Raw genomic sequence first — 22,913 nt, forward strand, 5'->3', positions numbered from 1 at the left:
GTTGGACATCATCAAAATAAAAAATTTTGTGCATCAAAAATGACAGTGAAGAAATGAAAAGACAAATTACAAAATGGGAGAAAATATTTGCAAATCACTTATCCGATAAGGGAGTTATATCTGCAATCTATATAGAACTCTTACAACTCAGTAATAAAAAGACAACTCAATTAAAAATGTTCAAAGGATTTAAATAGACATTTCTTCAATAATATATACAAATGGTCAATAAGCACATGAAAATATTCTTGATATAATTAGTTATCAGGGAAATGTAAATCAAAACCACAATGAGATACTACTTCTTATCCACTAGAATGCACTAGAATGGCTATAATCAAAACTCTGGCCAGGTGTGGTAGCTCACGCCTGCAGTCCTAGCACTTTGGGAGGCTGAGTAAGCAGATCCCCAGAGTTCAGAAGTTCGAGACCAGCCTGGCCAACATGGTGAAACCTGGTCTCTACTAAAAATACATAAAAAACTAACTGGGTATGGTGGTGCACACCTGTAGTCCCAGCTACTGGGGAGGGTGAAGCAGGAGAACCACTTGAACTCAGGAGGCAGAGGTTGCAGTGACCCGAGATTGCACCACTCTGCACTCTAGCCTGGGCAACAGAGCAAGACTACGTCTCACCAAAAAAAAAAAAAAAAAAAGGATGTGGAGAAGTCAGAATGCTCATACATGGCTGCAGGAGTGTAAAATGGTATAACTAATTTGGAATACAGTCTGACAGTTCCTCAAATAGTTAAGCATAGACTTGCCAAATGACCTAGTAATTCAATTCTTAGATATATACTCAAGAGAAATGAAAACATATGTCTACATAAAATGTGCATACATTGTACACAAATGTTTGCAGCAACATTATTTATAATAACCAATAGGTGGAAACTACCCAAGTTTCTATAAACTGATGAATGGATAGACAAAATGTAGTATCTTCATATAATGGAATTATATTTATTTGGCCATAAAAAGGAATGATGTGCTGATATGTGTTATAACATGGATGTACCTTGAAAACATTTTGCTAGGTGAAAGAAGCTGGGAACCAAATACCACCTATTATTTGGTTTCATTTATTTGAAAAGTCCATAATAGGCAAACCTTTAGAGATAGAAAGTAGATTGGTTTTTGCTTAGAGTTAGAATGGAAGGGGCATAAGAGAGTTATATCTAATAGGTACAGAGTTTATTTCTGAGATAATGAAAGTGCTCTAAAATTGATTGTGGTGTTGGTTGTACATATCTGTATACTAAATAATATACTAAAAACCATTGAATTATGCACTTTTTGTTTCATTTCATTTCATTATATTACATTACATTTCATTGAGACAGAATTTCACTCTTGTTGCGCAGGCTGGAGTGCAGTGGGGCGATCTCGTCTCACTGCAACCTCTGCCTCCTGGGTTCAAGTGATTCTCCTGCCTCAGCCTCCTGAGTAGCTGGGATTACAGGCACCTGCCACCACGCCCAGCTAATTTTTGTATTTTTAGTAGAGACGGGCTTTTGCCGTGTTGGCCAGGTTGGTCTTGGACTCCTGACCTCAGATGATCCACCTCCCTTGGCCTCCCAAAGTGCTGGGATTACAGGCATGAGCCACCGTGCCTGGCCTGAATTATACACTTTAAATGGACAAATTGTATGGTATGTTGAAAAGAAAGAAAATAAGACAACTGAAGAGTGAGTGTTTTATAAGTGGTCTTTACTTGCTTGAAGATAAAACCTTCCTAAACATTAGGGAATGCCCATGACAGAGTGTGGACACCAACCGTGGTGGTATTAGGGAAGCTGAAGTAGGAGGATCTGTGTGTACCACTCGGTATTCACTCATTTGTGCATTCAACAAACTGTTGCTGTCTGTGTCTTTTACTAAACGCTGAGAACAACAAGATTCATGAGACACAAAACTGTCTTCAAGGAGCTTGAAATTTAGTCATTCCCAAATTCATGTACCTAATGCGAACAGAATTTTGCCCACTAGAATATAAACTCCTAGAGGCAGAGCTTTATCTGTTTTATTCACAGCTGTATCTGCAGGAACTATAACAATTCCTGGCATTTAGTTAGTAGGTGCCTAAATAAATACTTGTTGAGTGAATGATGATGTTAAGCATGTCACAGTGTCTGTCACCAACCCTGAACACTATTTGAGCATCAAGGATGCAGAACTAGGAAGGTAGGGCCTTTATTTTTGAGGGAGCCCGATAAGGCATGGCTCCAGCAGAAGCTGAGCAACTACCAACTAGAAGGTGAATGACAGCACTGATTTTCTTCAGGGATGGACATGCTTACATTGTCCCCAGGCGATACACACTAACATCCAGGAACTACCAGACTGCGTGATCTTTCAAGTTCCACTGATCCCAAACATCTTTGTTTCTGGGATTCTCATCCTAAAGAAAGAAGCAAAGCCACTAAAAAGCAAACCCCCACCCCATGACAAAAGTAAACATGATCCAGTGGTTGCTGTTAACACTGGGGTTCCTAAGGCAGGCCTTTAGGGAACCTGTGATTACAAAGTACTGCATGTATACCCAGCCAGATCTGTTCTTATCAATCAAGTTGAACAGGATACAGTGTGTGTATCTCCACAGACAGCCTGGTGGGTGGAATTTCCCTTTTCTTCTGACTCAGTAGGAGCATTAAAATTTATTTTCTGATCTGCTCAGGATTCATTTATGACCCTTACTCTTGGCACCACCGTCAGCATTAAACTAGACCCAAAGGAGAGAGCGGTGTGCTTTGAACTCATCTCTGGTGAAGCTAGTCTATGTCTCTAAGGCAGCAGTCCAGCACTCTGACTGCCCACTAGTGTCACCTGGGAAGCTTTTTAAAAATGCCAAAAATACCACATATGGGTTCCACTCTAGATTCTGATTTAACCGTACTGTGGTGACTCAGGAAATCTGTACCAGGATGAGAACCAAGTTGAAAATCACTACCGGTCCAGGGTGAAGAAAATAAGCCAATTGACATTAGCCCTGAGGTCAGACTCTAAAGTTACCAAATAATTAGCCTGTGGACTTAGAGGGTGTCAGTTCATTTGTGTTGCTATAAGAGAATACCTGAGTCTGGGTAATTTATAAAGAAAAGAGATTTATCTGGCTCACAGTTCTACAGGTCACACAAGAAGCATGGTGCCAGCATCTGCTTCTGGTGAGGGCCTTAGATTTCTTCCACTCATACTGGAGGATGAAAGGCACTGGCATGTAGAGGTCACATGGCATGAGAGAAAACAGGGTCTAGCTCTGTCTTCCAGGCTGGCAGGCAGTGGCAGGATCGTGGCTCACTGCAGCCTGAACCTCCAGGGTTCAAGCAGTCCTCCTGCTTCAGCCTCTCAAGTAGCTGGGACTACGGGTGTGTGCCACCATGCTGGCTAATTTTTTAATTTTTTCTAGATATAGGGTCTCACTATGTTGCCCAGGTTGGTCTCAAACTCCTGGACTCAAGTGATCTACCTTGGCCTCCCAAAGTGTTGGAATTACAGATGCGAGCCACCACGCCCAGCCCAGGTTCTTTTAACAACCAGCTTTTGTGGGAACTAATAGAGTGAGAACACACTCATTACCTTGAGGAGGAGCCATTCATAAGGGATCTGTCCCCTGACCCAAACAAGTCCCACTAGGCCCTAACTCCAACATTGGAGATCAAATATCAACATGAAGTTTGGATAGTCAAGTATCTAAACTACAGGAGAAGGTGAGGACGTTTCTCCGACGTCAAGAGTCTTCAGGGAGAAAGTGCCTGTGTTTTACTCCCTACTCCTTGCTCTCCACCCCATTTGGAATGGGACATTCCAGATGTCCCATTTGCTTTTACCCCCCATCTCTATTCAGCCATGTTTGGGGATTGGTTCCTATTTGAACAGGAAGCACAGGGAAGCTCCTTGTCTTAGGCAGACTTCTCAGTATTGCTCTAGTACACACATGGCCTGGGTCCCTTCTACAAGGCTCCTCTGAGCTGACCAGCGGGGCTTGGCTAATGACTCAGATTTCTGATTCATGGTTGGCACTGCCTGGCTCAACCATCTCTCTTTATTGCTTATCCCCTTCAGAGCCCAGATTTCCCTCCTTTTCTCCCTCACTCCTGGTTCTCTACCCACAATCCTGGGACATTCTTTTCTGGCTTCCATCCACTGCTCTCTGAGGTCCTTTGTCAGCATGTTCCTTAACCCAGGCTCTTTGCTGTGTCCTCTTGGTGTTTGCCCCATGAGCCTTGTAGCTCAGTTGGCCCACCCACTTACAGATACTCATCTACGGCCACTACTTGCTCTCTCCATCAGGTCTGCAGTTGCTAAGCAGTTAATTTGTCTGAAATTCAGCCAAAGCTGATTTATGCCTGTCTTTGTGGTCTTCTGGAGTTGAGTGAAAGGCATGAAATGGTCTGTGAAACCTAGTATGTCAGATGAGATATGTACATGAGAAGTCTTGAACTGTAAAGCAGAACACAAATGTGAAGTGTCGATAATAAGCAGTGACAGTGCCATTTGGGGACAGCATGGTAGCCAGCTAGGAGTACCAGATGAAGGACAGAGACTGATTGCAGACATTACAGGTGAGATGTTTGCAAGTCAGGAAACTGAAGAGATGTGAGAGATCAGGACCAGATGGGCAGATGGGAAGGGAGCAGTACAAAAAGCAGAAGTCACAGGTCCTTATGCAACCAGAGGCCCGAAAATGAGGAAAAGCTAAAGGACTGTCTTCCGCAGTCCTTTCAGCTCTCCTCTCAAAATATATTCAGAGTCCGGCCTCTTATTGCTGCCTCCATGGCTACCACCCTGATGCAAGCTGACATCAGCTCCTGCCTGGACTGTTGCAGTAGCTCTTACCTGGTCTCTCTGCCTCCACCTTTGCTCCCCAGCAGTCTATTCTCAACCCATGGCCAGAGTGATCCTGCCTAAATGTGAGGTCCGTTACATTGTGTCACTCCTCTGCTTAAAATACCTTCATGTCTTCGTGTCCTTCTCATGATGAAAGCCAAAGTCCCTTACCATGGCTTACTGGGCTCCAATAGACTGAACCCCACTTACCTTTCACATCTCAGCCTCTACAACTTAGTCATTTGTCCCGGTCATCCTGGGATTCTTGCTGTTTCTTGACCCACCAAAGACATTCCTGCCTCATGGCCTTAGACCCTGCTGCTCCTCTTCCTGCAGATAGCCGCATGGCTCACCCTCTTACTTCATTCAGGGCCGAGCTCAGGGGTCACGCTGTCCCAGCTTCTCTATCTTATGTAGTGCTCTCCAGCCCCATCACGTGCTAACCTTTTCCCAGGCATATTTTATGTAACACTGAAATAAACATATAATAAATATTTATTAATTTATTGTCTGACTCTTCTACTAAAAGGTAAGCTCTGAGAGCATAGGAATTTTGTCTGTCTTGTACCTTGCTTGCACAATGTCTTGTATTGTTGAATTAATGAATGGATGAATAAACATATAGGATGACATATTTAAGATTCCAGCTATAAGGCAAGATATTGATGAAAGCAAAGAGTTGCCTTAATCCTGAACTTTCTCGCGGTTCTGTGGAGACAATGACCTGTTCCTCAGGGCAGTTGGCTTCGGATTTACAGGTAGAGATTATTGCTCCAAGGCAGAAGGGCGCAAGAGAATTGCACCTACCAGGCTCCTGCCCATTCCGGAGCTAGGCTATTCTGGAAAATCCAAGAGCACATCAAGGGCCCGATGGGAAAGCTTCAGAGATGAAAACATGCATATTGAGTTCTCTCTCCAGAGGCCCTTTTTCTCTGGGCTATGAGTTTTAGATCTTCAGTAGAAATTTCTCATCGTCTTCCCTCAAGGGAGAGGGAAGTGCCCCAGCTGTTGCATTTATAGCAAAGTAAAACAGCTGGGGCAGTAGATGCTAACTGTAACTCTGTGTACTTCCTTCTTAGTACTGTGATCCTAGGCAAGTTATTCAAATTTCTCAGAGCCTTACCACCTCATCTGTAAACAGGGGATAATGATAGTGCCTTTGTCAGGGATGGTGTAAGGGTGAAATGTGGTTGTGCGTTTTAGGCACAACATTTGGCATGATGTTATATTTGCAAATGTTCAACTATTGTTGTTAAGATTAGGCATGCTAGAAGAAATAGTTATTGTTCGGGAAAGCTCCTCGGAGTTCCTAACTACAGAGATTCTCAAACATTAATGTGCATACCTATCACCTGGGACAATCTTGTTAAAGTGCAGATTCTGATTCAGAAAGTTGGGGAAGGGCCTGAAGTACTGCATTTCTAACCAGCTGCTAGGTGCAGCTGGTGCCACTGATCAAGCTCTGAGTAGCCAGGCCCTATTGAAAAAACGGTGGAGGGGTCGGGGCGGCGGTTAGGGATAAAACGCTGATAAATACATTTCCCGGAAGTCTTAGAGGCTCTAATTTCAACCGTAAAGGTAGCCTAAAGTTACTACATCCTAACCCAGAAAAGCTGCATTTTTCCTAATCACTTGCCTCACTGGGTGTCCCCTGAATCTGATTCCAGCTGTACCCATCCTTCCCTACCATTTCAATTTTGCAACGATGTCTCATACAAAAACATTTACCCTGCCCAAGGAGGTTTACTCAGAGCTGAGAGAGAGCGGAGCTTCTCTTTCTTCTTTTCTTTTTTCTTTTTTTTTTTTTGAGACTGAGTCTCGCTCTGTCCCCAGGCTGGAGCGCAGTGGGGTGATCCCGGCGGCTCACTGCAAGCTCCGCCTCCCAGGTTCACGCCATTCTCCTGCCTCAGCCTCCCGAGTAGCTGGAACTACAGGCACCCGCCTCCACGTCTGGTTAACTTTTTTTTTTTTTTTTTAGTAGAGACGGAGTTTCACCGTGATAGCCAGGATGGTCTCTATCTCCTGACCTCGTGGTCTGCCCGCCTCAGCCTCCCGAAGTGCTGGGATTACAGACATGAGCCACCACGCCCAGCCTGTCTTTTTTCTGAAAGCTGTTTCTGGGTTTCCTGTGGCCTTTGGACATATGGCCAGGCGCTTGTTTTCATGACTGCTTAATGGTTTGTAAAGCAATTGCTGGAGGAAACATTGCTAAGGCAAGCCAGGCCTCATGAGCCAATGTTATATTTGCTGAGCACCGGCCCTATTCCTGTTCCTTTTCTCTGTCCATCCGGCAGTGACAGATGGCCTCCACATGGTTTGACCTCCTGTTTGGCCAGACCTGATCAGATAGTCATCAATCAGCTGCCCCATTTGGCCCCCCAGAGGGCACCCTGTGGTTCATGGGAGGCAGAAGTTGGAAGTTTCCTTTAGAGCTCATCATATCTCATAGCTATTGTAGTATAGTTTCAAGGATGGGCAGTTCTTATTCCAGATGTTACTATCCCAGTGTCCATATGTTTCGAGGTGGGATCAGCAGGTTTACATGGTAATGTTAAACTAATTAATCATAAACTAATGATTTAACAGCTTTAGGACCCAAAGTGAGTTTTGTACTGGCAAAGATGTAAGTAATACATATGGTGTTATTAAGCTGGAGAAAGGAGATGAGGCTGAGCTTTCTCCATTGCATTGACACAATCTCTTTATTTTCTTACTGATACTGAATGTTACTCACAAGGTCTCTGAAAACTGTATTGGAAAATCTCCAAATACTATTATTCATGGCTTTGAGATTGAGAAAATAAAAATTTACGTTAATATAAGCTGCAGGGCACAAGAAAAAGGGAGCAATAAGCAGAGGGGCCACGTAGGGAGGAAATCAAGATGCCGGGGTTCTAGTCTCATTCTTCCTCTTTCTTTGAACATGTTGCTTGACTGATATATCACACATTAGGTAGATACAAGCAATGGCTCGGTTCCTTTTTTTATTTCCTAACTGTAAAATGAGATTGTTGCATGAACTTGGCTTCTAAAAACTTTAAATAAAGTGTTTTTTAATGCTTTTCCTCAGAAAAGCAGTTTTGGTCATTTTATTAAAACCTGTTTATTCTACTATGTGTGAATTGTACTTCACTAAAAAAATATATTTTTTTGCTGAAGTCAAAAGAGGTGGGGACATCTGAGTAATTTCAGCTTTGATGGAGTGCAACCCAGCTAAATGTATTAAAGATATATTAAAATAATTTTTAAAATTAAAATTAAAAATACCAAATACCTGTAATCCCAGTAGTTTGGGAGGCTAGGAGAGAGGATTGCTTGAGCCCAGGAGTTGGAGTTCAGCCTCGGCAACATGGCTAGAATCCATCTATAAGAAAAAGGAAATTTAAAACACCAAATCTATTAAAGTTAAAAATACCAATAAACCACTAGCATTATTTATAGTGGGGAAGAAATAAACTACAAACAACAACCTTTGCACCTCAATAAAAAGAGTGAATTGATAAAAGTAGGAGGTTGAACATAAATTCCCTAGCTCCATCAGGTATTTTGACATCTGATATTCTGATTATTAACTTCAGTGGGGAGGGAGAGTCTCCTCTGTATAGTTTTAATAACCCTTTTCTCCCTGATCATTTGTATTATATATAAATTATATATATAAAAATATATACATACCAAAATTTTTTTTTAACTTTTCTATACATAATAGAGATGAGAAAAAGACCCTAGAGAAAAGTTCCCACCATCATGTATATCTGGTACAAAATAAGTATTCAGGCCAGGCGCAGTGGCTCACACCTGTAATTCCAGCACTTTGGGAGGACCAGGTGGGCGGAATTTGAGACCAGCCTGGCCAACATGGTGAAACCCCGCCTCTACTAAAAATACAAAAACTTAGCCGGGCGTGGTGATGTGCGCCTGTAATCCCAGCTACTCGAGAGGCTGAGGCAGGAGAATTGCTTGAACCCGGGAGGTGGAGGTTGCAATGAGCCAAGATCATGCTACTGCACTCCAGCCTGGGCAACAGAGCAAGACTCCATCTCAAAATAATAATAATAATAATAATAATAATAATAATAAGAAGAAGAAGAAGAAGAAGAAGAAGCATTCAATAGCTGGTACTATTTGGTTGTGCCTCCCTGGTATGTATAATGTTTTCTCAGTTGAGACAATAGTATTTATATTTTGTAGTAGCTTTTTGATTGAGCATTTGATTTTCATTTGACCCGAATTATTTTGCTAAGTACCTTGGCTCTCAGCCAGTTGTTTGCCTGGTCTCCCTCCCTTGACTTTTGGATTTGGAGAGTCAAGGTCTCAAGAGCTTGTTGAGAGGACAGAGCCCCTCAGGGAAAGTGTCCCCTAAGTGGTGGTTATACCTTGCCTCCTGTATTGATCTGACAGGCAGATCACACCTTTCATTTTCATAATAATGATTAAAAAGCTGTAGCCCCATTAGGTGGAAAGGAATTGAGAACCCTGTGCTCAGGACTTGTTCCTTGCAGAGATGAAACAGCTCTTTGATGAGCTCACTCTGTCTTTCTCCTGCTGAAGACAAGTCACGTTGCCCATAGACCACAAAGTAAAGAACCCCAACACCCAGCATGGGGAGGAGGTTTCTGTCACCTTTTGTAACACAGTTTGCGATAAGGAGAAGAATCTGTTCCTTGTATGAGGACAAGATGGCCCAACTTCTGAGTGTTCTGGATGTGACTATCACATGCCAAGGTGGTGGAGGCACCCCAAGAAGACTATCTCAAGAGATAAAAACTCTATTTTTCCAACTTAAGGTATGGAAGGACATTGTATTGAAATAGCATGGCTCAGAAAGCACCTTATGGGCTGATTCTGAATCCTCTGATCTCTCTGGGTCAAGGAAAAACTTACAGACAATTCTGAGCTCCAGACCTTTAACTCCTAGGGGAAGAGTGTCTGGAGCAGAGGGTTTGTGGCATGTAGGGCATAGCCTAGTAAGTGGCTAGGGCAGCATTAACAGCTGTAGTAGGGAATAGTAGGAACCTTGTGTTGTGCTCTCTGTGAAAGAAAATGAGACTTCGCTTATTTTGCCTCTTGTTGGAATCGTTGATAGATTTTTCTTTTTGTTGTACTTTTTACTAATACTTTGATTTGGTATGCACTTAATGTGGGAAGCTAATGCCAGTCTCCTGGAACTGAATGAGGGAAAAGATACGACATTATTTGCACTGTTGGTTCTGTGCCAGACATCTAGCTGGATGCTTTATGTTATCTCATGTAATCCACAGAGAGTGTGTCTAATTCAGAGTGGGGACCTATGACCACAGGAGTGTAAAGTTCACCTCTGCTTTTAGGAGTGAAATGAATGGGATTCAAATAATACCTTCTCTTGGCAATGATCTTCTCTTATAATCAACCCCTGACACATAGGTTAAGGTTACCAAAATGATAACTTGCATCAAATGATTATTTCTAGAATAACCAGTATCTCTTTCAGTATACCACATAAGAAATCACAAAGAGAAAATTTAGCTAAGGTTTTTAATGGAAAGCTATCATTATCTTGTTTTTTGTAGCCAGTAGGCATAAGCCAGGAATCAGGTTGGAAGTGGGAGCCCTTTTGGCGGGGCTGAAAACTTTGATCAAGATTCTGCCAAGCAGTTCTTTCAGGACAATGACTCTGCTCCACTGATTTCAGTTAATCACAGCAGGGGACAAGGCCTCAGAAGAAAGGGCTCTCCATCCTGTGATCTCCGTTAATGACTGCAGGAATTAAAAAAAGAATTTTGTGGGTAACAAAAGTGAGGGCGGGGTGTCAATACACATGGTTTTTAAGTTACTGAGATTTTGTTGGAGTTTAGTTATTTTTCTTGTTTATGAGGAGGAGAGGCTTTAGGGGCAGGTAAGATGGGGTAGATGATGCAACAGACCATGCTGCAGGTGCATTGCCTTCTGCAGGGTAGATTGTGTCTATACCTCGGGTTGTGCCATACTTTGGATAATGACAATAATTTAATAACAACAGACTGCATATATAGGGGAGTTTAAATTTAATAAATCAGTTTTAAGGTAAGGATTTAAGAAGACACATATCAAGCTAGAATTATTAGTCAAGTTATTATCTTCTGGCCAGGGAAGCTGGTTAGTCTGAGCATCTCAGCTGAGGGGAAGGGGCTAAAGAGGAGAGGGGGAGAGGCCTCTGGCCCTTGGTCACCTGGAAGCTGAAGGACTCAGGGGGTCCAGCTCCAGCCTTGGTCCTCACACTACTGGGCAGTGAGCAGAGCCAGCATCTCAGCCTGCTGAGACATGGACAGCAGGCCTGGACTACATGTACCTCTGGAGTAGGCAGACTGTGCTCCTGGTCTCCTGGAACTGACATTACTTACTCAGAAATGGAATGTCTGAGATCATTAGGTCAACTCCCTCACAGATGAGGAAACTGAGGCACAGAGAAGTCAAGTGACATCTCAAGTGAATGCCAGAGCTGGGACAAAAGCTCATGACTCTTGATTCCTGGCCCAGTGACTTTAATGCCCTTGACTAATGGGCAGCTCTGCAGATGGAAAGGCATTTAAGGCTGGCAGGGAAGAATGGGAGAGCCAGGCAGATGGAAGAGAGTGGAGGGGGCAGCTGGTAGGAAATGGGAGGGCTGTAAAGAGCCAAAATATCCATTCCTCTTGGCCATGTCCCAAGGACAAACATAACTCCCAAATGTTCCTAATAAGGGCATAAACAGTCACCCAGAAGAACCACACAAATGGATTGACCAAAGGCCATGAAATGTTGTTTATGCTTAATGAGTAAGCACTCTTATTTATTCAGACTCCTAATCCAGCTCTTTAACCTCATTCTTTCCTTTTAAGTCGTTGGAGCCCTTCCTTGCCATTACTCCCTTCTCATTTGTTGTGTGGCTATCCTTGTACCCAGGGACAACTGCAGTTTAGAATCTATCTGCCCATTTCTCTCAGCTTCTGGGGCAAAGGAAAATGAAGAAGATGATGATGAACTTAGGCAATGTGACTTGCCTGAAGTGTTTGATATTCTGAAAAGGGGCTATAGGGAAGAACAATGAGCAAATTCATAAGTCAACATTATGTTTATCCCTCTGTTATGAGGGATACTGCCTCTGCTTCTTTTGTGAAGCATAATTATTTGTTAGTTTTAGCAAGACATTTCTCTGCCTGCTGATAAGGAAACAAAAAAAGCATTTACTGTGCTACTTTAGAATGTGAACTGTAAGCTGTGGTCTTTTTTTGTTTGTTTATTTGCTTTCAGTTTTAATCTGTGATCACAGGCTTAGAGGTTGAAGGGGACCATGGAGGACTGCCAGCCTCCCCACCCTCTTTCATGCGGGGAGCCTCTTCCCAACAGCCCTGCCAGTGGTTCAGATCCCTTCCCTCCGAATCCCCACAGAGAGTCGTTTCTACCTCTGTGGAAGCACTTGCTTCATTTTGCCTTAAATTACAGTTATTTGAGGACTTGTCTTAAGTCTCAGCTGTGAGCCCCTGTGGGCAGGGGGTGGATGGGCAGGAATCCTATCTTATTCCTCTTTGATCTCCTACAGCCCCCAACACAGAGCCTGGCCCGCTCTCCATAAATATTTGAATGAGTGACAAGGTGTTAAGAGTCTACAGAAGTAGCCACAGTTGGACACCTCTAATAGCTAGAAAGTTCTTCCCAAAAGTAAGCAGAAATATACCTCCCCGTGTGCCTTGGGAGGGAGGAGAATGTAATAGGCAGTGACAAAGGGCTGGGTATCTATAGGATATATCTGGGGACAGGGTAATGCCTTGCTCTTACTGCTTTTCTTGCATTCCATCTGGCCAGAGTACACAAGGCCTTTCTCCAGGACAGGAAAACCCAACAACCTAGATAGATCTGGGTAAGGGGGCAGGAGCATGGATTCCAGGATTTGAATCCAGTTTGGGAGGACAGCTGTATCAGACCCTGTCAGTGTCCCACCCATATGGCCTCAGTCTGCCCTGGGGGTCATCTGCAGGTGATTCTCGTACAGACTGACCGCTTCCTGCATTTATCTGCGGTGATCACTCTCTGACCTCAGAAGTGTGCTTGGTCTGTTTGTGGGTTTGGATGGAAATGCCAGGAACTTACCCCAGGAAGGACCTTCAACCAAAGATCAATGGGACTTAGTGCATCAGTAACCCAGATTCCTCACCCCTCAGTGGTACAGCTCAGAGCTATGTTTTATAGTTTCTCAAAACATCTCAATAGGGATTGAACCCCAGTTGCTCATAGAACTTAACATATCCTTTATTCATTTCCCTCCCTTTCCTCGTTGAGTTCCCCTCCCTTTCACTATGCTTCCTGGGACCATGCCCAAGTAAACTCTGTCTCCCAAATAATCGTCTCAAGGTCTGCTTTGGGGAGAACCCAAAGTAAGACAATGACATGAGCAGGAGATTTGAGGGACTTCCCATACGATTCTTCCCATAGAAGATAAAACTGTCCGGCTCTTGAATTTTTAAAAAAGAAGATAAAACTGTCAAAATCAGTGTGTGCTTTCCCTTCCTCCTCCTTCCTCTCTATTTTTAAGTGCGGAGTGGTTTTTTTTGTCAGTTCTATAAATAGAATTTAATTTTCAGTAGAATTTGTGTCCTAACTCAGAAAACGAGGCTGCGAATGGTTCCTACAACTTTGAGGGATAGTTATTTCCCATAACAAGAATCAGTAATATCCTAGTTCTCTTAGGGAAATGCGCTGTGTCAGAAAGGTCTCAGGACAGACTAAAAAAAGAGATGACACATAGGAGTCATTAGATATCAGGAGGGATTTGTGTAGAAGTTCTTCACTTAACTTTTTAAATTTCCACGGAGACATTTTAAATTAAGAGAGACCCTACCAACCTGGCCCAGGTTTGGGATGGAGTGCTCAGAAGTCAGGGACAGCTAAGACGAATGGGCATCACGAGGGAAGTGAGAGAGGAAAATAAAGAACCTTCATTAAACCTACTCAGTATTAATGAACTACACCTGAGTTGATAGAACCTGGAGAAAATACTGTTACTGCAGAATATGTATAATCATTTGAGAAGATTTGTAACAAAGAATGAAGGTGTGTGAATAATCTGCCTCCCTCGTCCTCCTTCATGCAGACATATTGTGTGATTTGGAAAAGCTCCCTGTGGATGCCACAACCTTACCTGATTGTTTTGACACCTCAGACAACTAATAGGAGATAGCAGTTAAAAATAGCCATAATCACTACTGTCTTATGTTTGTGAGATTTTTCTTTTGTCTTGTTCCTTCCTGGAGCATTTTTCAGTGACCTAGTAGGAAACAGCATACATGTTCATGAATTTTTAATTAGCAAGCAAAGATGAGAATGAATGTAAACAAAACACAAGATGACAGGAGACAATGGGCCAAGAGAGCCCCTGCTTGATGCCTTTTGGGGTCAGGTGGGGAAATCTTCCTAAATCAAGCAGGGTTAAGAAAGGGCTTCACAGACCTTATTATTAGCATGGAAAAGTGTGTGGCTTCAAATGCTGTCTTTATTTAAACCCTGTTTGATGACCAGTGCCTCAGCTCTTTTGGCAGGGCTGAAGGAGGTAGGAGGAAGGTGGGGACATTTTGCTAGGTGATAGGAAGATGTGGAATTGCCATGTCTCCTTTGCCCTCTTTGATGAGTACTTCTGCCCTGTTTGTTGTATGTAGATGGCAATAGTGTCCTGGGTACAGCTCTCCCCTGAACAAGAGAGATGTCTCTGCCTCCTTTAGCTTGTGCCCACGTCTGAGCCACCACTTCCAAAGAGCGCTCTTGAGAGTTATGTGCCATCCCTGGGAATGACTTCATAAGTTGTGAGGATTACATAAAGCAGTCCATGTAAAGTGACTGCATTAAAGTGCATTAATAGTTGGCACAAAATCTATGCTGGTTCCCCACAATGAGAGGTCCCTGCTATTTACTGAAATTGAATTTTAGGAAAAGATTTCCCTTGGGCCAAAAACAAATACACTAATATGGCCTGTACCAGCCTCTCTCAGACTTTTGTTTTAGGCAGCTCCCTTCCCCAAATATGTGCCCCACAAGAGTGCCCAATGGATGTCTTTTGAGCCTGCCCCACTGAGCACTCCCCTTTGCTTTCTAGAACGCCTACGTCAACATCAACCGCATCATGTCCGTGGCTTCCCGCCTCTCTGAGGCCGGCCACTATGCCTCACAGCAAATCAAGCAGATCTCCACCCAGCTGGACCAGGAGTGGAAGAGCTTCGCCGCTGCCCTGGATGAACGCAGCACCATTCTCGCCATGTCTGCTGTGTTCCACCAGAAGGCTGAGCAGGTAAGGCCCAGAATCCTGCAGCAGCTGCTGTTGCTGCGAAGGGTTGGGCACAGACAGGGAAGGGCTGGAGGGGAGCACACACACTGTCTATAGAGTGCTCCGCCTGTCTTTTTGAAACACTGAAGACCCTGTGGAGTCATTGCAACAATAACCTATGTTCGACCACATTCATGGCCCCTGTGTGCACAAAGAAACCTTGGTAACTCTTGGTGACTTTGCTTGTCATACAAACAAGAGGGTACCCAGAGCCTTTTTACATTTTGCTTGGTAGTGGTTGTGTGTGCACGTGTGCATATGTGGGCTGTCCGCGTAGTGTGCATTCTCAGAACACAGATCAAAGGGGTGAATGTAAAGTGATCATTGAGGTGCTGAGAGCAGGGGGAAACTAATTTTACATGAAGCATTTGCTATGGATAATGGTAATATAATAATAATATAATGGATCAAGATAATAATTACTCGTACTTACTAAGTGGCCAGGCATTGGCCAGTTACATGATAACCCATTTTACAAAGAGGAACACTGAAACTCAGAGACATTGATTGGCCTGCCTAAGATTCCACGATGTGTTGGAGCCTGTAGTGAACCAGCTCATAGACAGTTGTTAAATTTTCAGGAATTTTGTGAGCTGGTTATCACATTCTAACTATTGCTTAATTATGTAGGTTTATAATTAAATATGTTATGTTAAAAGCAAAGTTAATAAATACTCAAAACTCATCACTTGCTAATTATTTTACAACCTGTTGTTATTACCTATGTTTTTGAAATCGTTTTTATGTATTTATGTTTTTCTGTGGTGGAAATACCATACAGTTGTGTGCTATGTGTGGATTACTCTTCCCGACTCCATGTTGGTGATGTCACACTGGTAGCTTAAAATACACCATGGTAGGAGTTTCATATTATAGAAATTATCAGATGCTACAAACCAGGGATTAATTCATTGCTTTATTGTTGCCTAGAGTCTAAAGAAAATGAGGGAGAAAGCATTTGAAAATGCAGACTAAACTTAAAAATGTGTCCTGTGTATAGCTGTTACATTGTGAATAACACACAAAAATCAAGGAAATATTCTTCCAATATTCAAAAGCTGTTATTTGGTTCAGCAAAGAAGTCACTGACATCCTTGATGAACAAGTGATGTTCTGGCATAGTATTAAGGTGTTTTTCACCTTTGTCTCACTCCTTAGCATAATGAAAATATCAACTAGCATGTGTGTCAAAACTATAAATGTTTGTCAGTTGCAACCATAGGTCAAAAGCATCCTGTGAGAATCAACTGGCTACATTAAATATACAATACAGAGCATTGTATACAATACAGAGCAATGGTGTGTTATACATTCTTTATATCAGTAGAATTTGTAAATTCACTTACCTGTATATATGTAATATATAGTCATATACACACATACATATATATACTAGTTGTTAAACATTTACTAACACACCACTGCTAAAATCACACAATCTATGAGTAGATAGGCTGTCAACTCAGGTGTGTTTAACACTAGGCGTATGGTCTTAACCTCTGCATTTCTTTCTTTGCATTACATTTGGGTAACATAGGCCAAAGAGAGTCAGACACCTGGTCACACCTTAAATCTCTCCCTCTGTTACCCTCTCTAGCGTGGAAGGCAACATAGCATAATTAAAAGTCTAGACTTTGAGGCAAGACACATGGATTCTGATCCCAGCTCCACCATTCACCCTTAGACAAGTCATGTCACCATTCTGAGCTTGTTTCCTCTTCCATAATGTGGAGCTAATCATAGATAGCACAGGACTGTGCTAAAGATACAACATGAGAGATGGGATATGTAAGGTGCCTCGAGTGCTTACTAAACAGTGGACGTTACTACTATGGGTATTTGCACCACGTACTATCCTGGTATCTTTTTATTTCCTCCACCTGAGAACTTCCCAAAGACTGAAATAATACTTGTGTCAAGCCCAACCCTATACTTTTAGAGGGATGTGGCCATATCTTTTTGTCGCTATTGTTAAGGTTGTTGGTGGTAGTGACTGATAGTGACTGGTTCATTCTTAGGGCCATGAGAATATTGATGTCCAATTTTCTGTTCTCTCTTCAACCATATCACTTTCATACTTTATTCAAGGTTTGCCCAGATTGGTAAGGAAGACCCACTGCTTCTCTCTTTGTCTCTCTGGCATTATATCCTTGAGGTGATCATTTTGTGGGATATGCTACAGGCCACCTGTTAGAATATTGCAGAGAAATCCCAAGAGCCTTGAAGCAGTGCTCCCCCCATGATTGACACAAGAATGTCAAGTGGCTCCTAGGGTCATTTCTAAAGTAGGTATTGGTGGAGCAAAGAAGCTTCTGAGATTTCAGAATGTACATATTATATGATCTGATACTGGATGGCACCTGGCACTCTTCCAGAATTGCTAAGAAATGGTCTAATGTGTTACAAAATGTACAGAATGAAAAGTCAACCACAACAATCAACAGGCTGGGGACTGAAAGCTGACAGTGACAATAAAACTAGAATGCAACGGTTGCAGTGCCAGAACTAGAAAACTGGAGAAGTGCACATTTATTTCATGTTTCCTGATTTGGGCTGGTTTGGATCGGAAGCAATTTTATTTATATCTATTTTTTAATGCAATTTCTGTAGGTATTACTAGTCCTTCAGGGACACTCATAAACCATGCTTCTTTTTAACTGGGGAAAAAAATGACTCAAGGTTATTTTTTTCCATGCATTTATTTAGGCAGCTCTTTATTGTCCTCATATGGGCTGTTCTTGGCAATGGGTTTAAAAGGTATTTAGGCAATTAATTTACATGGAGCTGTGCATCCAGGCGAGAGGAATCACAGACAGAACGATTCCAGACTGTTGGGTGAATTATTTGCATTTTCAAGGTGCATTTTTCCACCCAATAAATCGGAGTGATTTCAGTTAGCTTACCCTTTGTGCATGAAGACCCATAGTCTTCCACAGCTGTTAATTTTAATTTTAAAATAATTTGATGTCTGTCAAGATCTATGTCTATATATCACAACCCGGGATGCAGTAGGTGTAGCACAGCCTGTCCCCCTAGACTGCCTCTCTCGTTTCCACCCTTCAGGGGACTGACCCAACAGTGGGAGACCTGTTGAGGGCAGTCTGCATCCCATATGGGATGGTCTCTGCAAGTTCCCTGGGTTCCTGATGGTCTGTGTGAGGTGTTTTTTGCTTGTCTTCACAACTGGATGTACACACTGTAAAGCACAGATGTGGAACATCTCCTTATATTACACACAGCCCCTCACATATGCCTGTGAGTGTGCATGGGGCAAGAAGCTCTAATGTATCCGTGGAATGTGGTGAGCTGACCATACCTGGACGTTACAGTTAGTGTGTAGCTATAACCTGTTGAACATCTGATGATTCACCTGCCCCCTACAGTTTCATAATAGTCAATTTTGTGGAAACTATACTTCCTAAATGGGTACCTGGGTCTGATTTCTTACTAGGAGTTAGTGTTTGTAGAATTAAAAAACTCTACCCTCTACAGTGGTCTCTGAAGGCTTTCAGAAGTCCTGATGTTTTTTCCCAAGGTATCTGACGCTCTCTCCATAATCCACCCAACTCCCTACCCCCAGTGCTCCCCCACTGACCCACCCCGCGTCTCCTTCCAGTTCCTGTCGGGAGTGGACGCCTGGTGCAAGATGTGCAGCGAAGGTGGTCTTCCGTCCGAGATGCAGGACCTAGAGCTGGCAATCCACCACCACCAGACCTTGTATGAGCAGGTGACCCAAGCCTACACAGAGGTGAGAATGGAACAGGGCAACCATGGGTCTTGAGCATTTCTGCATGTGGGTGGGTGACGAGGGCACTGGCCTGTGCACTGTGAAATAGACTGGGTGGGACTAAGAAGAAGAGAGGCTGTTTTTCTTTTTTTGGTGACATCTTTAGGAACCTTGATCTATGAACTGTAGTGTCTCCAACCAGGAAGGATAACAAATTGGGGCCATTGTTAGGCATCACTTTGGTGCGCTCACATTCATTCTCTCTCTCTCTGCCACACACACACACACACACACACACACACACACACACACACACACCCCATATACCTACCTTATCCTGTGTGTGAAGATTGGACTTTCTCCTCTTGGGGGAGGAATATAAGAAAATGAAGCTGTGCTCTTCTGGAGTTTGCTTTCTGGTTGGTGAATGGACATGTATGCACTAGCCCTGCCACCTTTTTTATGAAGCAGCTCATCAAAAAAATACTAATTTTCTCACCAGAAGATCCAGAGGAAAACACACAGCGTGGAGATAAGTGTTTGCAGGAGTAAAAAGCTTCCGTGAATGTGAAGGACAAAGACTCTTCCATTGAAAAATCAAAGGCAGGGGGTTGCTGTAAAGTTAAGAAATGGAAAGAAAAACCTCTTGACAGTCATCTCAAAGTAAAAGGAAATAGCTACATAGGTACCTCTGTGTAGATATACACAAGTTAGTATGTTTACTAACTGGCATGAATTCTGAGGAAGGGGACTGAGGGATGCAGAGGGATGGGCTGATTAAGGAAGCTGGATGAGGAGAAGAAGTGAATTCACATACAGCCCATGTGTTTCCTCTGGGCAGGATTAGTTAGAGGAGTATTAAAATGGGTTCCTGGACCACCTGCATCAGACTCACCTGATACAGATTCCTGGGTACCACCCCAGACTGAATCAGAATGTCAAGAAGTGAGACCTGGAAACTACATTTTAATAACTATTGCCCTATTTGAGTTTGATGCACATTGAAGTCTAAGAACCAATGGCTTCTGGGTAAGAATAAGGGTTTTTGCCACAGTCAAACTGAGTTTGAATCCTGGCTCTCTGATTTACTAGCTGTGTGACCTCAGACAAGTTACTTAACCACTTTGAGCCTCGTTTCGTCTGTGAAATGAAAGTGGTAACACCTGCCTCATAGTATAGTGTTGAGGTTATAAAGGTAATGCAAGACAGTTCACAATTGCAAAATTGTAGAACCAGCCTAAATGTCTTATCAGCCAACGAATGGATAAAGCAAATGTGGTATATATACACCGTAGAATACTACTCAGCCATAAAAAGGAACAAAATAATGGCATTCACAGCAATCTGGATGGAGTTGGAGACCATTATTCTAAGTGAAGTAACTCAGGAATGGAAAACCAAGTATCGCATATTCTCACTTTTTTTTTTTGAGACGGAGTCTTGCTCTGTCGCCCAGGCTGGAGTGCAGTGGCTGGATCTCAGCTCACTGCAAGCTCCGCCTCCCGGGTTTACGCCATTCTCCTGCCTCAGCCTCCCGAGTAGCTGGGACTACAGGCGCCTGCCACCTCGCCCGGCTAGTTTTTTGTATTTTTTAGTAGAGACGGGGTTTCACCGTGTTAGCCAGGATGGTCTCGATCTCCTGACCTCGTGATCTGCCCGTCTTGGCCTCCCAAAGTGCTGGGATTACAGGCTTGAGCCACCACGCCCGACCATATTCTCACTTTTAAGTGGGAGCTAACCAAACACCACCTGTTCCCCAAAACTATTTAAATAAATAAATCATAGTACTCCACAAAAAATTTAAAAAAATAAAATGAAGGTAATGTATATAATGCACTTGGCCCAGTGTCTGACAGTAATGAGTACTAAAAAATGGTAATGTATTCTGTCATTGTAGAAGGCACAATGAAGGACTTATGAGCCAAATCTGATCTCATCAGCTCTGATCCATATGGCCCAAAGCTTTCTGTCTTAAAACAGAACTGTGCCTCTGCCCATGGGTCAAGAATCTTTAAATTTACTCCTTGCAAAATACTAATATAGAGAGTACAAATGAGATTAATTATACTTCCACATATGTGAGGTGTGGGTGTAATTATACATATAGACACAATATTTCTCTCAATTAATTATCAGGCCCTAGCATTGTGAGGCTTAAACCTTCCCTTCAGCCCCACTTCAGAGGCCAGTGAGCTGTCCCTGCTTCCTACAGATGTAGAGACTGAGGCAGAGAATTGGAGCTCATGCAGGGTGGATTTCTAGGACTTGGGCCTCCATCTCTAACCACCCTGCCCTGGACATAGCATGGTGCCAAAAGACAGCATTTGCTCAGAATTCCAGGAAGAGAGCGCTCCTGGGTTTGGTTATAGGATATTTGTCTTACTCATGTCTCTGGTGGGCATCACCTCTGCATTATTTATAAGCTACTTCCCCCACCCCACTCTCCTGGCAGTCAATTATGGGAGATGGGGATGGTGGGATTGGGTGGATGGTGGTGGTTTCCTCTCCTGGCCTCTGCTGCACTCTGCTCCAGCACCCCTCCTAACCACCCTTCCCTGAAAGCATTTCTGTGGCCCCATGGGCAGGAGGAGTAACAGCTGCTTCTGTATTCCTGGACCCCCAGCCAAGCTATTATCAGGGACCAAAGGAAGGGTGAGGGGAGTATGCAAACCCTGCAAACAGCTTCATCATCAGAGGTGTGGAGATGGAAGCACACCTCATTCCCTACCTTGCTGATGAGATAAAAGACCATTTTCATCTCCAAAAGTCTTCTTTTGGGGAAGATTCCAAGCCAACTTTGATTTAGTTGGTAACCAAGTTTGGGGACTCAACATTTCTATCAATTCCCAGTCACCCCTGTTTTAAATTGGAAAGATGCATGTTCTGTTGGGTACTTTGCCAAGTACAGGAGGGCCACAGGTGTTGATTGTATGATGTCGCTTTCCAGAATTATTGATGCCCGCGATTGTGCCAGAACTCCAATGAGAAGAATGGCAAGGCAGAGAGTGTCATCCCACTTTTCTCAGACTGAGGGCGAGTGTTGGGATGTGGATGGTGTGTCCACAGTCTAAGTGTCCCAGCCTTTCCCTGCGTGTTCTAGAAAAATGAGGATTTTACTGCTTTTCAGAAGAAAGAAGGGGGTTGTATAGAGTGAGAACAAAGTATTTTAAAAGGATAAAGACAAAAGAAAGAAAATGACAAGGAAATAAAGAGGATGGGAGGGAGATGATAATGATTATGATGATGGTTGTATTATTCTGTTCTCATGCCACTAATAAAAACGTACCTGAGACTGGGTAATTTATTAAAAAAAAAAAGAAGAAAAAAAAATAGGGTTGATGGACTCACAGTTTCACATGGCCATGGAGGCCTCACAATCATGGCAGAAAATGAAGGAGGAGCAAAGGCATGTCTTACATGGTGGCAGTCAAGAGAGTGTGTGTAGGGGAACTGCCCTTTTATAAAACCATCAGATCTCATGAGACTTATTCACTAACATGAGAACAGCACGGGAAAAACCCATCCCCATGATTCAATTACCTCCCACCAGGTCCCTCCCACAACATGTGAGGATTATGGGAACTACAATTCAAGATGAGATTTGAATGGGGACACAGACAAACCATATCAATGGTGATGCTGGTGAAGATAAAATTGGTAGCCAGAATCACGTCAGGCTCTATTCTAAACACTGTATGTGTGTTAACTCATTTAATCCTCACGATGACTTTATGAAATATGTACATAATTATCCCTCTTTTACAGAGAAGGAAACTGAGGACCAAGGGGGTTAAATAACTTATCTCTTGTCACACATCTAGAATTTTAGAGCCAGATAGAGGAATTTGGGAAAGAAAGAGCAGGAGAGAATTATGGTGGGAACTTATATTGCCTTCATTTCTGAAATAAAGTTATGCTGTCTTACCTGGTGTGAGTCAGTTAAAATATTTACCAAGCCTGGGCGCGGTGGCTCACGCCTGTAATCCAAGCACTTTGGGAGGCTGAGGCGGGCAGATCACCTGAAGTCTGGAGTTCAAGACCAGCCTGGCCA

At 43.0% G+C, this 22,913-nt stretch overlaps 1 protein-coding gene across 5 annotated transcripts in view; it reads left to right on the forward strand.

Moving 5' to 3' along the window:
• Positions 1 to 22,913, forward strand: part of KALRN (kalirin RhoGEF kinase) — a 707,465-nt gene that overhangs the window by 284,487 nt on the left and 400,065 nt on the right. For all 5 annotated transcript variants that reach the window (XM_030942180.1, XM_030942185.1, XM_030942189.1 and 2 more), the window contains exons 7-8: positions 14,908 to 15,099; positions 18,752 to 18,883. In XM_030942180.1, coding sequence (XP_030798040.1) covers positions 14,908 to 15,099; positions 18,752 to 18,883 — 324 coding nt within the window. The remainder of the gene's footprint in view (positions 1 to 14,907; positions 15,100 to 18,751; positions 18,884 to 22,913) is intronic.

Source organism: Rhinopithecus roxellana, chromosome 1 (assembly GCF_007565055.1).
Source record: "Rhinopithecus roxellana isolate Shanxi Qingling chromosome 1, ASM756505v1, whole genome shotgun sequence".
NCBI lineage: Eukaryota > Metazoa > Chordata > Mammalia > Primates > Cercopithecidae > Rhinopithecus > Rhinopithecus roxellana.